The following is a 16,427-nucleotide window of genomic DNA, read 5'->3' as shown; positions in this document are numbered from 1 at the left end:
CTTCCATTTCAAAATTACCTTCTTTTTTTCACTTCAACCATATAATGACCATTCCCCTTCTCACCATATGTATCTCAACTTGCTCTTCTATCTGTTCTAAACTCTTTCACTAACTAGTCTTTCTTTTCAAGGTACTGCATACCTGAAAACATTTGTATCAGAACATTTTTATCAGCTTTCTTTCAGCTTTGCCAAGTGTGTTGCCACCAACACATTGAGCTTTCTAACCTATGATCTTTCAATAAACTCCTAACGTAAGCGTAACCAAACAAATGTTCGTGATTATGTCCTGATTTTGTGCTTGAATCTTTGTTACAAATCTTCCTCCTCCTCACATATCTTGACCACTGCCTCCAATTTGTGAGTTATTCTAAACTATGTGCTGTCAAATGTAGATGGACTAATCTAAAAACATTTCTCTTTGATTTGCATTTGAGAATTCCAGCCAACAAGGTTCTAACCACAGTTATTGAGATAAACTTGGCTACTAAGACTTTTATGCTGTTATTTTTTTCTACTCTTGAACTCATATTTGGTCATTTTGTTTGCAGGACTTCAGAGAACCATATGTCATCCCCCTGATATCCCCAAGGCCTTCTTAAGAGTGTTTGACATTGAACTCTGTTAACCAAACTTTCTCCTAAGAGGTATAGACATTCACTTTGTAAACTTGTTTCTATCTTTTTAACTAAATACTTTACATCTATCACTGACAAGGGACCATCACCGTTCCTTCTCCCTTTATATTCTTTTTTATCCTTTATTTCTTTCCTCCATCAACTGCCTTTTCTTGTCTACATCCACAAAGACATAACCTCTATATTTATACTTATGTCCCTTTCATCTTTTAACAAGATTTAAAAAGGGCAGATTTTATTTAGAAAGAAAATTATGAAATAAACATTAATAAATGTGAAGAGCAAAGACTGCAAACAGTAAAATCTAAATTCTTACCTGGTCATTACAATTGCCAACTATCAATATTTCTTGTAACGTTAAATTCATCATAGGCGTCTTCTCTAAGGGAGGTGTATTGTGCCCACTCAACCTGTAATTGAGAAAAGGACAAAATAAAAAATATTGTACAGTAATTGTACAGTAATGAAAATCTTTTATGATGAATTCTTTCTAATAAAAACCTAGAAATTCAATCAACAAAGTCATAAAAAACTGGGAGCAGTCATAACTGAAGTCCAGTGTTTGGCTGGAGCATTATGATATATATTTCAGCTGCAGGTTTATACAACTAGACACTGCATGCTAATAGCAAGTAAAAGGACAGTGAAGTATAATGTAATGTCTATGACATTTAATTAACTTGATTACTTTTGATTATCATTATTATTACTGACAAACCAATAACCCTTGTTGGAAAAGCAAGATACTATATGCCCAAGTTGTATCATGAGAATTATTTGAAAACAATTATTTTGAAAACCATTATTTGAATAGAAAATTGTTTCAAAAAATATTGCTATAATGGGTAATTGTTTAAAGTGATAATTATTTGAATTGTTGTTTGAAATTATAATGAACTTTATCCGCAGCAGACATCCTGTCGGCGCCAAGGACTTCATTTCCTTGGAATATTTCAACCCTTCAAAGATGGCCAAATACAATTCTCTTGAACTTACAAGTATCAACTTCTTCTTCTTGAATACCTACTTCTAAAACCTGCCTGTTAAGTGAAAAAAGCAAGTTTCTTTTTAAATTTATGGTTTCTTATTCATGAAAGACAAACTAGTCTATACCAAGATATACTGAAAGTGAAATAAGTTTGCATAGTATTGCAAAAGTAGAGCAATTACTAATGACGGTGAAGGGATTAAAATTTCTCATGAACATATGCATTCTGGTTATGCTGTAAATGTCGAAGTGCATAGTTTTATCAACATAGTGAAAAATGGTGCTAAAAAATTCTGATTTTGCTCATAATGTCATTTTTACAGCTACATCCCAATTGAGTGAAAGTGCCACGCAAGCTTTACCAACAATGAGTTCTATGAAAAGAACAGTTCACAGAATGGGAATTGTTTTTACTAATGAGCAAAATAAAACTAATAAAGGGAAGCAATGTTTGCTGTGATTCGGGCCCTTACGATGATAGGATACTCATCTTTTCAACTCGGAATAATTTGAGTAAACAGTACAGTCCTTGAGAACAGTGAACATTTACATGAAGATGGGACATTTAAAACTGGTTCTCAGCTATTTGAACAATTATATTGAGTACATGCTCTAAAGAGAAATGTTACCATTCTGGTAGCTTGTGCCTTAATTCCAGAAAAAAGGGCTATAACCTATAGAACATTGCTTGCTAAAATTAAGTCTATGGTTCCAAATTTACGAGTTTACACTAACTTATAACTATAACTGCGGATAGAGAACAATTCAACACAACTTCTCATTATGGATGTCTCTTTCACTTAGGTCAGTGCCTATATCAAAAGATTTGTGATTGTGTTGTGTAGATAAAATATGATACAGATTCCAAATTTACTTTAAAAATTCTAATGGTGTTATCCCTAGCTTTTGACCCTGTAAACAAAGTTACTGAATAATTTGAAACATTATTAGATTTAAATATATATCTTTTGATAGTAAATATCCTGTTTTGAATAATTTTGAAGACATGTATTGGTCATTATAAATCTTTTGATAGTAAATATCCTGTTTTGGATTGATTTAAAGTCATGTGTTGGTCATCCTGCAAGAAGGGATAGAAAAGTCCTATATTTTAAATAAGTATGTACTCTTGCTTTGATTAAATAAAAAATGATTTGCTTAGGATTAAAAATGCACTTAAGAGGACAGCTGAGAGTTTTTTAACACTGTGTCATCGCATCATCCAAAAATACGGAAGTTCCTAGATGCTCTTATAAGAGAGCAGGACTTGCAAAACATGCACATTGTAAAATTAAAAGCTGGGAGCCCAACTAGAAATAGTTCAAAGAAATACCATGTTAAATGAAAGGCTAAAAACATTACTGGCAACCTTTAACAAGTATTCAATAGTAGATTTAAGGGTAATCTCTTTCCCTCTGAGTGTAGCCTCAGGCTACAATCCTAATGGCCGTGCCTTGAATTTTATTCAGACATGGCTAACTTAGGGTTTGTCCTGCCTCTTCCCTTAACCGTTGGTTGTGGTATACCAGCAGGTTTTGGGATGTAGTCAGAATCTCAGAGTATTTAGTCCTATGTCGGCGACCTGCCGGCAGGGCGAATGGGTTGCAGGATACCATCATTCCCCTGCCGGCTAGGTGGCCGGCAATGGAGGTTAGCCATCATTAGCCGCACTTGAAGTTATGGTAGGATACCATCTTCTCCTTGCAACTAAAAGACTGGTCCTGTGCCTCAGTAATCTGGGCTGAAGAGTAATTTTCTTTAGCCTAGGATACGTGGCACTGGAACTCTGTTTCTTCTTTGTTGAGAGGAGGCGGCAGTGCCATCCCCTGAACTGTGTCGGCAATCTCTGGGATGGAGAACTGAGTCTCTCCAGTTCCCTGGGATTCTGCCGATACCGAAACAGTTTCTTTTAACAGGTGGTAGGACTGACAATTTTTGCCAGTTCCTTTCACACTCGTTACAGGACCCTGTTCCCTACCCCTCTGTCCACTTTTGATGGCTGAGCCATTGTCTTTCTTTGCCGGTAGGTTGCCGGAGCCAGCCAGACTGCCTCTCTAGCCATGACTTTGGCTGACGGCAGAGCATACTGCCGCCAACCACATCATCTGCCGGCAACTGCCGGCCAAGCCGGCAGCCAAGATGGCTGCCGGCTGCCGGCGGCCATGATGGCTGCGAGTGGGAAGTCCCTTCTGTTCCCAAGGTTCTTCAGTCCTCCCTTGGACTGCTGCTGCAGGTCCTGTTGCCGGAGTACTGCCGGCCAGGCCGGCACAGATAGTGCTGACTCAGTTGGCAGCATGCCGACTGTACTGGTACTGCTGGACTTGCCGGCCGGCAGTGTATCGGCAGTACCTTGTCGGCAATAGTACTGTAGCTGCATGGAAGCCTGAATGGTACATTCTCCCCTTCTGTTAGAACCTTCTTTCTGGAGAAAGGCAGTCAAATTAGACTTTTACATCCTTAATTACTGTATACATTCACAGTGAGGAGTAGCCTTTTTTTCCATGCTATCTCTCTCTCTCTCTCTAGCTAGCATGCCGGGTATGCCGGCTACATGTCGGCTGAACTACTGTATATATTATACAGGTGGCCAGTATATCTGCAGTATAGAATATACTGCAGATAGAAAACTACTATATAGTTTATACTAGTAGTTATTTCCAATATATTTTGGATATCCAACACAGGCATTTGCTGAGCCCAATCCTATATTGAATGAATATTATTTCTTCAATATCCTGATTAGAAATCAGTATTAGGATTACCCTACAATATTAAACACTTCAAGGCAGGAGTAATACACTCCTAACCCTTGAAGGGTGGAGCCTTTTTCCTTGAGTCTCCCTGATCAGGAAACTCTATATTTTAATATAATAGGAAGACTACAGCAAGTAGGCTGAGTGGGATTTACAAATATGTCTTTATTTTCCTAGTCCAGCTGGCTTCATGCTAGATGGACCGTACTGTCATATGCTACTATGAAGGCAGCATAATGACTAGACTACAATACATGATGTACAGTAGCCAGTAAATTGCAATATAGACTTACTGCAATTAGAAAACTACAGTACCATTATACAGTAGTAATTTCTGACATACCTTGGGTACCCTTGTACGAGCATTCCGCTGGTACCGCTCATATATTGAATGAATAGTTTTCTTCAATATTCTGATCGAGAATCAGTCATCCTGACCTCACAGTATTAACATTATTTTGGTACAGTGATTTGATACTTCTCTACCCCTAGGGGTAAGATTCCTTTTACTTGGAGTTACTCAATAGAGAAATCTCCATGTAGTTAATACTAAGGGGAGGCAACAGTATTTGCTCACAGGGGTACACAAGTATGTATCTCCTACTATCCCTTTATAGCTTACTATCCTAAGCTACTCTATTGTAAAGGACATTTGCATGTTGATTGTCAAGGAGATAATCCATTGTATACTCATTTGGTTTTCCTTTCTTTACAGGAGGAACACCAGATACCTTGTGCTGCAGTCCTCTGCAAGGCCAAGAGTAAGTATTTTTACGGTCATAATACTTGCAGGTTTCATGCCTCCTGCAATATTATTTCCGGATCCCTACATTATTGGAACCCACAGGTTTGCAATATATGTCGGACATTAATGTCCGAAGGTTTTGAAAATCCCAAGTCTACAGAGACTAGGGATACAGCTCAATATAAATTACGCAACTGGGTGAGAGGCTTTCAAAAGATCTCTCTGGGGCCTTTCCTATCTAATGATGGGAAGCGTAAGCTACTATTTTCGGAAGCAAGTGAGGAAACAGTAGTGCCTCATGAGCCAACTACATCCCCTGACAGCCAGAAAACCTTTAGGATTACGGGCAAGAAGTGCCTCAGGGTAGAAGAGGAAAATGTTGCGTCGGAATTTCCTCCGCCTATGCCGGCTTTAGAGCCATCGATGTCGACATCTTCGTCTTCTACCCCTCTATTGGATAATGTGGCACAATTATGTATCCAGCTGAAGAATCAAATAGAGAGCTTTCGTAAACAAAACGAAAAACAGGAAGTAAAATGCAAGATAGAGCCTCGTAAAGTTTCTCTTGTAACTTCCCAGGGGTCAGTCAAACGACCCATGAATCAAGACCTACCAACATGCTCCATAACCAATCCCTGGAGGTTTGCGGAGCAGATGCCGATTTCAAATGGCTATCTCTACATCTCAGAGAAAATAGGTGCTGTTCCTTTGGACAAAATTCAATTTCGGCCAAGCTTTGATGCTTTCCCTAATTGTTGGGTTCGACTGAAGTACGAACCAAAGTCAAGAAAAGGAACGGAACCAAAGGAGGTCTTGATTCTCGACCATGATAAGGCACAGACTATCCATTCAGGTAGTCTGAAAAGGGCAGGTTATTCAGAGTCGAAGGTATTCTCACTGAATAACAGACATCCTTCCTTTCTTGCTCCTACTTCATTCTCATTCCCCTTTATGGGGAAGGCTTTTACTTCTGTTGCCAAAGCGGTAGAGGCGGGTAAGCTATGTCCCACACTCGATGAGTGCAAGCCTTTGTCACCAGCTTTTCTCGGACAGGAAAAGGATTGGAAGGAAGTCCATTTGACATTTTCAGTAGGAAAATTAGACAAGGACGTCGCAAGTCGACAATCCAAGGTATGTCTCCCTAAATTGTCTGAGTTGCTCTTGTGTAATGAACAGGAGTCAAAGGAGAGACTTACGACATCCCTTTCTCTACAAAACTACATAGAGTTGTGTTCAACCTACGAAAATACCCCAGACATGCTCATGGTCATAGCCAAAATGCATATGGCTACCTTAGTGAAGGACCTTTATTATTATTATTATTATTACTATCCAAGCTACAACCCTAGTTGGAAAAGCAAGATGCTATAAGCCCAGGGGCTCCAACAGGGAAAAATAGCCCAGTGAGGAAAGGAAATAAGGAAATAAATAAATGAAGAGAACAAATTAACAATAAATCATTCTAAAATAAGAAACAATGTCAAAACAGACATGTCATATAATAAACTATCAACAACATCAAAAACAAATATGTCATAAATAAACTATAAAAAGACTATGTCCGCCTGGTCTACAAAAAAGCATTTGCTCCAACTTTGAACTTTTGAAGTTCTACTGATTCAACCACCCGATTAGGAAGATCATGCCTTTACGAAGGCTAGGAGAGCATGTAGAGAGTTTGTGTTAGCTGATGCAACAGTGAAACACGAAACAAGGAAGCTAATATCTTCCAACATCTGGGGTAAAGACCTCTTCCCACACGAGGTCACTAAGGAAGTAATTAAGAACGCCACCATGGAGAACATAGGTCTTCTCCAAAAATGGGGCAGTCCTTCAAAGAGAAAATCATCTGTGGTTGTGGGTCCCCAACCTAAAAAGAAGATCGGAAATGCTGGAAATATCCGGGCTGCTCAACAACATCCCACTATTCCAGTGACCACAATGATACAGGCAGATGGTCAAAAGTCTAAGCCTACTGACTACTCGAAGCATAAAGACGCTTCGGCTAGGAGGAACTTTCCCTCAGGATCGCAGGACCTTCGATCCTTCGGTCCAAAGCCTATTCAAGATGAGCCATTGATGGGAAACAGAAATGTTCCTACCATCATTTCCTTACCTTCTCCTACAGTTCAAAACCCTCCTGGAGGAGTATACCTGAGAGCTATAGAGCATACAGGTAGTAAGAAAACTATAGCTCATCGAGTTCCAGGGAAGGCTGCTTTGTGTTCACAAGAAGGACTCAAGATATCAATGAGTCATTCTGAACTTGTCGCCACTCAACAAGTTCATAAAAAACAGCAAGTTCTGAATGTTAATCCTTCTGAACATATGGACCTTGTTCCAATTAGGGGTGTTCGTAGTCGTGTCAGACCTGAAAGGTGTCCTTCAGAACCTTCCAGTCAACCACCCCTCTTCCTCCTATCTAGAATTCATGTTACAGAGAGTAACATCCATCTTAGGAAAGATACGTGTCGGACTCACAGTCCTAAGTATCTTCAAAGGATTGACGAACTTAGTCACGTCAAAGTCAAGCCTAGAAATAGCTCAGGTATTAATATACCTGATCGAGAGGCTGGAGTGGGCAGCACCCGAAGTGTCCGGCCAATGTGCATTCAAAGAGATGACCCGGTTCCCGGGGCATCACGGATGCAAGATAAGCTTCTAGAAGTCTCGACTTTCTCCAGCTCAGGGGTTTCGATGTTTAAAAAACCATCGAAGCCCTCAGTCACATAAACTCTCTTCTCCTTTGGAAATATAAAAGGAGCTCGTGAGGTCTGTCAAGAGACTCAGGTATTCAGTCAGATTTCCAAAACGCCAACAGGAAAAAGCGCTAAACTTTCCCCAGTTCGCTATAGTGACAGACCTGGTGCTAAGGGCACAACGGAAAGATGCGTTAAGAGCTTGGAGAAAACACGCATCAAACGCTTGAAGAGATAAAAAAAGACTGAGATCGGTCCCTCTTTAATCGCTTCTCTAACAGAAATTACAGCACGAAAGTCCCAAGACTCTGCTGGTCCTTTCATGGGTGGGGAAGCCCCCTCCACACAGATCAGGCTCCCTACGACTGATCTGGGACACCGAAGCGATAATAAGACGTCACATTTGAACGTCTCATACAGTCTTGGTGAAGTTACCCATCCCTATCTTAAAGGGATGGCACCTACCAGCAGTTCATTTACAACTGATCCACAATGTGATGGTGGATACTCTATTTCGATCCAAACCGACAGAGTTGGAATGGTCCATGGACGCAGACATATTCTCTCCGAGATGGGAACTAGTCCCGGAACTGCAATTCGACCTCTTCATCACGAGCGTCTTCAAGAAACTACCTCGCTATATAGCCCCATACGAAGATCCTCTAGTGGGGCTGATAGACTAGATGAGGCTGGTCCTAGCTCTGATCCTAGGTATATTTCCGAAGGTTCAGAAAATAACTGCCTTCGTTTTATCACAGAGAACCCAAACCCTTCATTTCATGATTTTCTCGCTCTAGCGGTTAGAAAAAGGTTTGGGATCTCAAAAGGCACTACAATATAGAATTCTTAGAAGAATACAAGGCCAAGTCAACTAGAAGACAATATGAGTCTTCCTGGAAAAAGTGGGTTGCGTTTGTCAAAGCAAAAGGACCGAAAGAAATTTCAATGAACTTCTGTCTGTCCTTCTTTGTCCACCTTCATAGTCAAAGTCTGGCGGCCAATACGATAAATACGTGAAAGTGAGCCTTGACTAGGCCTCTCCTATATGCCTTTCAAGTGGATCTGGCAAATGAAATCTTTAATAAGATTCCGAAGGCATGTGATAGGCTAAAGCCCGCAGTACCACCAAAGCCCATCTCTTGGTCTTTGGACAAGGTCTTAAACTATGCCTCATCTGTGAACAATGAAGATTGTTCTCTTAAGGATCTAACCCAAAAGGTTATTTTTCTGTTTGCTATCGCCTCTAGGGCTAGAGTTAGTGAAATAGTGGCCCTATCCAGAGATGAGGGTCACATTCAGTTCACGGAAGTGGGAGAACTGAATCTCTTTCCTGATCCATCCTTTCTCGCTAAAAACGAGCTACCCATTAAGAGGTGGGGTCCCTGGAGAATCTGCCCTCTGAAGGAAGATGTCTCTCTATGTCCTGTAGTGTCTAAAGGTCTATCTTCGTAGAACTTCGGACTTCAGGGGAGGATAGCTCTTTAAAGGAGAAACTTCTGGATCAAATTTTCCCTAAAACAAATAAGGGCGAAGCTCACCTGCTTTATTCGTAGAGCGGATCCAGACAGTACTCCCGCAGGTCATGATCCGAGAAAGATTGCTTCATCACTGAACTTCTTTCAGTATATGGACTTTGAGCGCCTTCGTTCATACACTGGATGGAAATCATCCAGAGTGTTTTACAAACACTATGCAAAACAAGTGTGTTCTACATACACTATGCTAGACAAATCCATGATCTGAAGCAATATGTGGTGATGCCAGGTAGAATATTTAACCTGCCGTCTAATGCTACAATGAACAGCTAATTGACTGGGACTGTCAATTTAAGGGAGAAGAGGTCATCCTTCTTAGGTGTGACTTTTTTTGATTAAGTGTTACCATGATAACACTAGCTCTGTTCAAAATCCCAGGTGTGGAATTATACAGATAGCACTAGTGCCGGTGTACGAAGTACACAGTGCAGATAGAAGTAACCAGTACAGGAATTATGAAGAGAAATTGTTTTATAATTTTTCTTCAGTCTGAGAGTGGCACTCATCATTTCTTCCTTCAAGAAGGAAATATAGTCTCTGTACTCGTTACAGGTATAATCCCATTGTCATACTACATTCGTTTTACTAAACATCTCTTTTAGTCATTTATTAGTAATAAATGTCTATTAGAATGTAGTGCGTCCACCTTCTCCAGACAATTGTATGTATACATGCCAGAGTTCTTCAACTTACCAAAGTAAGTATCCCTCATATATTTGTATGCATCAAATAATAGATATAAGAGACACTGATGTTATTTTAGCAAATATACAACTATGAGACTATTTTTATATTCAGTGTGTACTTATGTTTGGTCGTACTATGTATGTTAACCTCAAGATCGCTTTTCTACTGTCTAGAATGACTCTTCCCTGTAGGAGGCAGGAAGCATTAACATTGGTTATGATTTGTGATGATGACGAATAACGGTACCGTCACTTGTCTCATGTGGTCCCCATGACCATAGAAAAGGCTGCTATAAGGTTAAGGCCCTGATAAAAATCCACAGATACACTAATGCTCTGGTATGCTTCCATCAGGACAACATGGCTTGAGCCCAAAAAATGGATTTTGAGCGAAGCGAAAAATCTATTTTTGGGTGAGATGGCCATGTCGTCCTGATGGACCCACCCATCTCTTCTAAAAGAAAAGATCTTCACAGTATCCCTCCCGTGGTACTGTATCTGTAACACCACGCTCAATGCTACAAGGAATATCCTCCATCGTGGAAATGGCGCTGTTGTATTCCCAATAGTATTACGAGAGCGGGGATAGCCTTGGGACGGCTCCCTTTATTTTGCCACATCCTCCTCGAAGCGAAAACGCTATTAGGGGTGCAGATTGCTATGGAGGCGTGTCAAGAATGCGTCCGCTGATATTGTGAAATCCTTAGGAGAAATTTTAAGGATATTCGCGCCAGGAGTTAGAATTCTGGATACCTAAAGGTAAAATTCTCTGGGAATATCACTGTAGTACATATATCCCTTAGGAAGCTACTTTAAAGAACTTCCATCAGGACGACATGGCCATCTCACCCAAAAATAGATTTTTCGCTTCGCTCAAAATCCGTTAATTATCAAAATTTACAATGACAGAAGAAGAAATACTGCATTTTCTTGTTGGGAACAATGTTTTTGGTTTATTGAATTACTTTTACTAATTACCCTGTAACAATGAAAGTAAGAGGAATTTTGACAAAATATTTCGTATACGCATTCTCCATTGCCATGCGAAGCTCTGTGAATTTTTTCACTATTTTGTGTTTTACTTTATACTCCTATATATTAGCATACCAGCTGGGTCCCTAAAGATCATATTTTTGTTATTCAATAGTGAACCGTAGCATGTCCTATTGAAGGAAGCCCGAAATAATTATTATTATTAATTGCTAAGCTACAACCCTAGTTGGAAAAGCAGAATGCTATAAGCCCAGGAGCTCCAACGGGAAAATAGCCCAGTGAGGAGAGGAAACAAGGAAAAATAAAATACATACATACATATACCAAGGCACTTCCCCCAATTTTGGGGGGTAGCCGACATCAACAAAGAAACAAAAACAAAAAGGGGACCTCTACTCTCTACGTTCCTCCCAGCCTAACAAGGGACTCAACTGAGTTCAGCTGGTACTGCTAGGGTGTCACAGCCCACCCTCCCACATTATCCACCACAGATGAAGCTTCATAATGCTGAATCCCCTACTGCTGCTACCTCCCCGGTCATCTAAGGCATCGGAGGCAGCAGCAGGGCCTACCGGAACTGCGTCACAATCGCTCGCCATTCATTCCTATTTCTAGCACGCTCTCTTGCCTCGCTCACATCTATCCTCCTATCACCCAGAGCTTCCTTCACTCCATCCATCCACCCAAACCTTGGCCTTCCTCTCGTACTTCTCCCATCAACTCTTGCATTCATCACCTTCTTTAGCAGACAGCCATTTTCCATTCTCTCAACATGGCCAAATCACCTCAACACATTCATATCCACTCTAGCTGCTAACTCATTTCTTACACCCGTTCTCACCCTCACCACTTCGTTCCTAAACCTATCTACTCGAGATACACCAGCCATACTCCTTAGACACTTCATCTCAAACACATTCAATTTCTGTCTCTCCATCACTTTCATTCCCCACAACTCCGATCCATACATCACAGTTGGTACAATCACTTTCTCATATAGAACTCTCTTTACATTCATGCCCAACCCTCTATTTTTTACTACTCCCTTAACTGCCCCCAACACTTTGCAACCTTCATTCACTCTCTGACGTACATCTGCTTCCACTCCACCATTTGCTGCAACAACAGACCCCAAGTACTAAAACTGATCCACCTCCTCAAGTAACTCTCCATTCAACATGACATTCAACCTTGCACCACCTTCCCTTCTCGTACATCTCATAACCTTACTCTTACCCACATTAACTCTCAACTTCCTTCTCTCACACACTCTTCCAAATTCTGTCACTAATCGTCCAAGCTTCTCTTCTGTGTCTGCAACCAGTACAGTATCATCCGCAAACAACAACTGATTTACCTCCCATTCATGGTCATTCTTGTCTACCAGTTTTAATCCTCGTCCAAGCACTCGAGCATTCACCTCTCTCCCCACTCCATCAACATACAAGTTAAACAACCACGGCGACATCACACATCCCTGTCTCAGCCCCACTCTCACCGGAAAACAATCACTCACTTCATTTCCTATTCTAACACATGCTTTACTACCTTTGTAGAAACTTTTCACTGCTTGCAACAACCTTCCACCAACTCCATATAACCTCATCACATTCCACATTGCTTCCCTATCAACTCTATCATACGCTTTCTCCAGATCCATAAACGCAACATACACCTCCTTACCTTTTGCTAAATATTTCTCGCATATCTGCCTATCTGTAAAAATCTGATTCATACAACCCCTACCTCTTCTAAAACCACCCTGTATTTCTAAGATTGCATTCTCTGTTTTATCCTTGATCCTATTAATCATTACTCTACCACACACTTTTCCAACTACGCTTAACAAACTAATACCTCTTTAATTACAACACTCATGCACATCTCCCTTACCCTTATATAGTGGTACAATACATGCACAAACCCAATCAAATGGTACCATTGACAACACAAAACACATATTAAACAATGTCACCAACCATTCAAGTACAGTCACACCCACTTCCTTCAACATCTCAGCTCTCACACCATCCATACCAGATGCTTTTCCTACTCTCGTTTCATCTAGTGCTCTCCTCATTTCCTCTATTGTAATCTCTCTCTCATTCTCATCTCCCATCACCGGCACCTCAACACCTGCAACAGCAATTATATCTGCCTCCCTATTATTCTCAACATTCAGTAAACTTTCAAAATATTCCGCCCATCTTCTCCTTGCCTCCTCTCCTTTTAACAACCTTCCATTTCCATTTTACACTGTCTCTTCAATTCTTGAGCCAGCCTTCCTTACTCTCTTAACTTCTTTCCAAAACTTCTTATTCTCTTCATATGAATGACCCAATCCCTGACCCCACCTTAGGTCAGCTGCCCTCTTTGCCTCACGTACCTTGCGCTTTACTTCCACATTTTTCTCTTTATATTTTTCATACTTCTCTATACTATTACTCTGCAGCCATTCTTCAAAAGTCCTCTTTTTCTCTTCCACTTTTACCTTCACTCCTTCATTCTACCATTCACTGCCCTTCCTCATGCTGCCTCCAACAACCTACTTTCCACACACATCACTTGCAATCCCAACAAAATTTTCTTTTACTAACTTCCACTCCTCCTCTAAATTGCCAGTTTCTCTTACTTTCACTACGTCATATATCATTTTCAACCTTTCCTGATATTTACTTTTAACCCCGGTTTTATTAGCTCTTCAACTCTCACTACCTCCCTTTTACATCCACCTACTCTATTCCCCCACTCTTTTGCTACAACTAATTTTCCTTCCACCAAAAAATGATCAGACATACCGTTAGCCATACCCCTAAACACGTGCACGTCTTTCAATCTTCCAAACATTCTTTTAGTTATCAACACATAATCCATTAATGCCCTTTCTACTACTCTTCCATTTGCCACTCTTACCCATGTATACTTATTTTTATCTTTCTTTTTGAAAAAGTTATTACTTATCACCATCTCTTGCTCAACACACATATCTACCAGTCTCTCACCACTCTCATTTTCACCTGGTACGCCATACTTCCCAATGACACCTTCTACCTCTCCAGAGCCCACTCTAGCATTTAAGTCACCCATGACAACTACATAATTCCTTCTACCCAGTCCTTCTACACACCTAGTTAATTCATTCCAGAACTCATTCCGCTCTTCTTCACTTTTCTCACTACCTGGCCCATACGCACTGACAAACGCCCAACGCTAAAATAAATATCTCCTATATAAAATATAAAAAACTTTAACAAAACAAGAGGAAGAGAAATAAGATAGAATAGTGTGCCCGAGTGTACCCTCAAGCAAGAGAACGCTAACCCAAGACAGTGGAAGACCATGGTACAGAGGCTATGGCATTACCCAAGAACAGAGAACAATGGTTTGATTTGGGAATGTCCTTCTCCTAGAAGAGCTGTTTACCATAGCTAAGGAGTCTCTTCTACCCTTACCAGGAGGAAAGTAGCTACTGAACAATTAGAGTGCAGTAGTTATCCCCTTGAGAGAAGAAGAATTGTTTGGTAATCTCAGTGTTGTCAGGTGTATGAGGACAGAGGAGAGTATGTAAAGAATAGGCCAGACTATTCGGTGTGTGCATGTTAGCAAAGGGAAAATGAGCCATGATCAGAGAGAAGGATCCAATGTAGTACTGTCTAGTCAGTCAACCAAATGGATAATAAAACCAATGGAAAATCCAACAATCACAGTAGAAAAAAAATGAAGAATTGTCTGGGAAAAATAAAGGCCAAAAAAAAAAAAAAAAAAAAAAAACAGCAAGATCGGATGGTCTTATATTATTATTAAAAGGAAAGAGATTAACCAGCCCAACGAGTCAAACTTGACTCTTACTGAGTTTGCCTGATTAACATCGGGAAGAAAAAATATTGATTATACGAATGTTAAATAAATGAATAAATTAAATTTGTATCAAATATGATGTATAAGAATCAATAAATCAAGGTAAAATAATGTGATATATTGAACTTTAAATCTTGCTTTTAAAACATATTTTATTTTTCTTAAGAAAAAAGTTAAAATCCTAAAAACTAAGTCTGAAAAAATGTCAATAAAATTTTTCTCACCAAAATATAAATCTCTTTTAAAAGCTTTGCAAACACTAAACATATTTTTTATAGTTAAAATACAGTCGCACTCATTGCAACTGGGTTCTGCTTTGCAAGCTCTATAAGGCACTAGGAAAGAACAAAACATGTCTTGAAACCCTATAGAAATATTATCAAAAAAAGTTAGATGAAGAAAAAACAAATACTTGGAAAAGAAGATCAATGGCCAAAGACCTATAGCCCTATTGAATATTTCATTTAAAATATTCATGATGATGATGAAAGAGGAAATAGAAAATCACCTAAGAATGAATGAGGAAGGTATGAATGCCAAGCTGGATTTACAAGAGGAGGTAGAATAGAAGACATTTTAATACTACAGTACTGTGTAGAAGAGAGCTATAAAAATAATAAACCCCTTATAATAACTGCTATAGATTTTAGTAAAGCCTTTGACTCAATAAATAGGGAGGTATTAATATTATTTTTTTTTAAATACAGAACCCACAACAAAATTATAGATGCTATTGCAAACATTTACCAAGGAGATTCAACAAACACAGACTTAGGGGAAGATATAGAACAAGGAATAGAGGTTACGAGTGGAATAAAACAGGGTTAACCAGGCTCAGCTTCACTTTTTAAGCTAATTACATATATAGTTATGAAGATACTAGAAGAGGAAAGATGTGGTTTTAAAAATCAGGCAGTATATATAGGATCACAATTCTTTGCAGAAGATATAGAGAATAACATTCAACTTTTAGTAGAAACTGGTAAAAATGTGGGTAAAAAAAATAAAAATAAAAATGTTATGTACAACATGAAAGAAAAACAAGATCACATAGAAGGAATGAAAGTTGTAGAAAATTTAACATGGTAATAGGAACATATTTAAAACTTAGAAAAAGGTAATGATAAAAAAGCACAAAAACTAGTCAACATATTCAGTTATAGAGAAAAGTTGTCATCAAGTATTAACATATAAAAATGTTTTGGAAAAGTATTCCATTACCACCTACTCTGTATGGATCAAATAGTATAAACTTGACGGAAACAGAAGTAGAGAAACCACAAGGGTAGAGAATGGGGTACATGGGAAAATATTAGGTGCCACTGAAAGTACAGCTAATGCTATAAGGTGAGAGATAAGGGCATCCTCTATGTAAACAAGGGTGATGGATGGGAAGCTGCAGTACATTAAAGGTACTTTAACCCTTTTACCCCCAGGCTATTTGGAAAATTCCAACCCTTAACCCCCAGGGGGTTATTTTTTTCTCAGCACATTTTGCAGTATATATTTTTCAAATTGCTCCAACAGCCTTA

The 16,427-nt window shown here is 39.4% G+C and overlaps 1 protein-coding gene across 4 annotated transcripts in view; it reads right to left on the bottom strand.

The window, feature by feature from the left end:
* LOC137625394 (protein SCAI-like) overlaps window positions 1-16,427 on the bottom strand; it is a 273,253-nt gene that overhangs the window by 143,655 nt on the left and 113,171 nt on the right. For all 4 annotated transcript variants that reach the window (XM_068356266.1, XM_068356267.1, XM_068356268.1 and 1 more), the window contains exon 6: window positions 955-1,048. In XM_068356266.1, coding sequence (XP_068212367.1) covers window positions 955-1,048 — 94 coding nt within the window. The remainder of the gene's footprint in view (window positions 1-954; window positions 1,049-16,427) is intronic.

Source organism: Palaemon carinicauda, chromosome 32, assembly GCF_036898095.1.
Source record: "Palaemon carinicauda isolate YSFRI2023 chromosome 32, ASM3689809v2, whole genome shotgun sequence".
Lineage (NCBI taxonomy): Eukaryota > Metazoa > Arthropoda > Malacostraca > Decapoda > Palaemonidae > Palaemon > Palaemon carinicauda.
The sequence above is the reverse complement of the archived record's forward strand: the minus strand, read 5'-3'. Positions and strand labels throughout refer to the sequence as shown.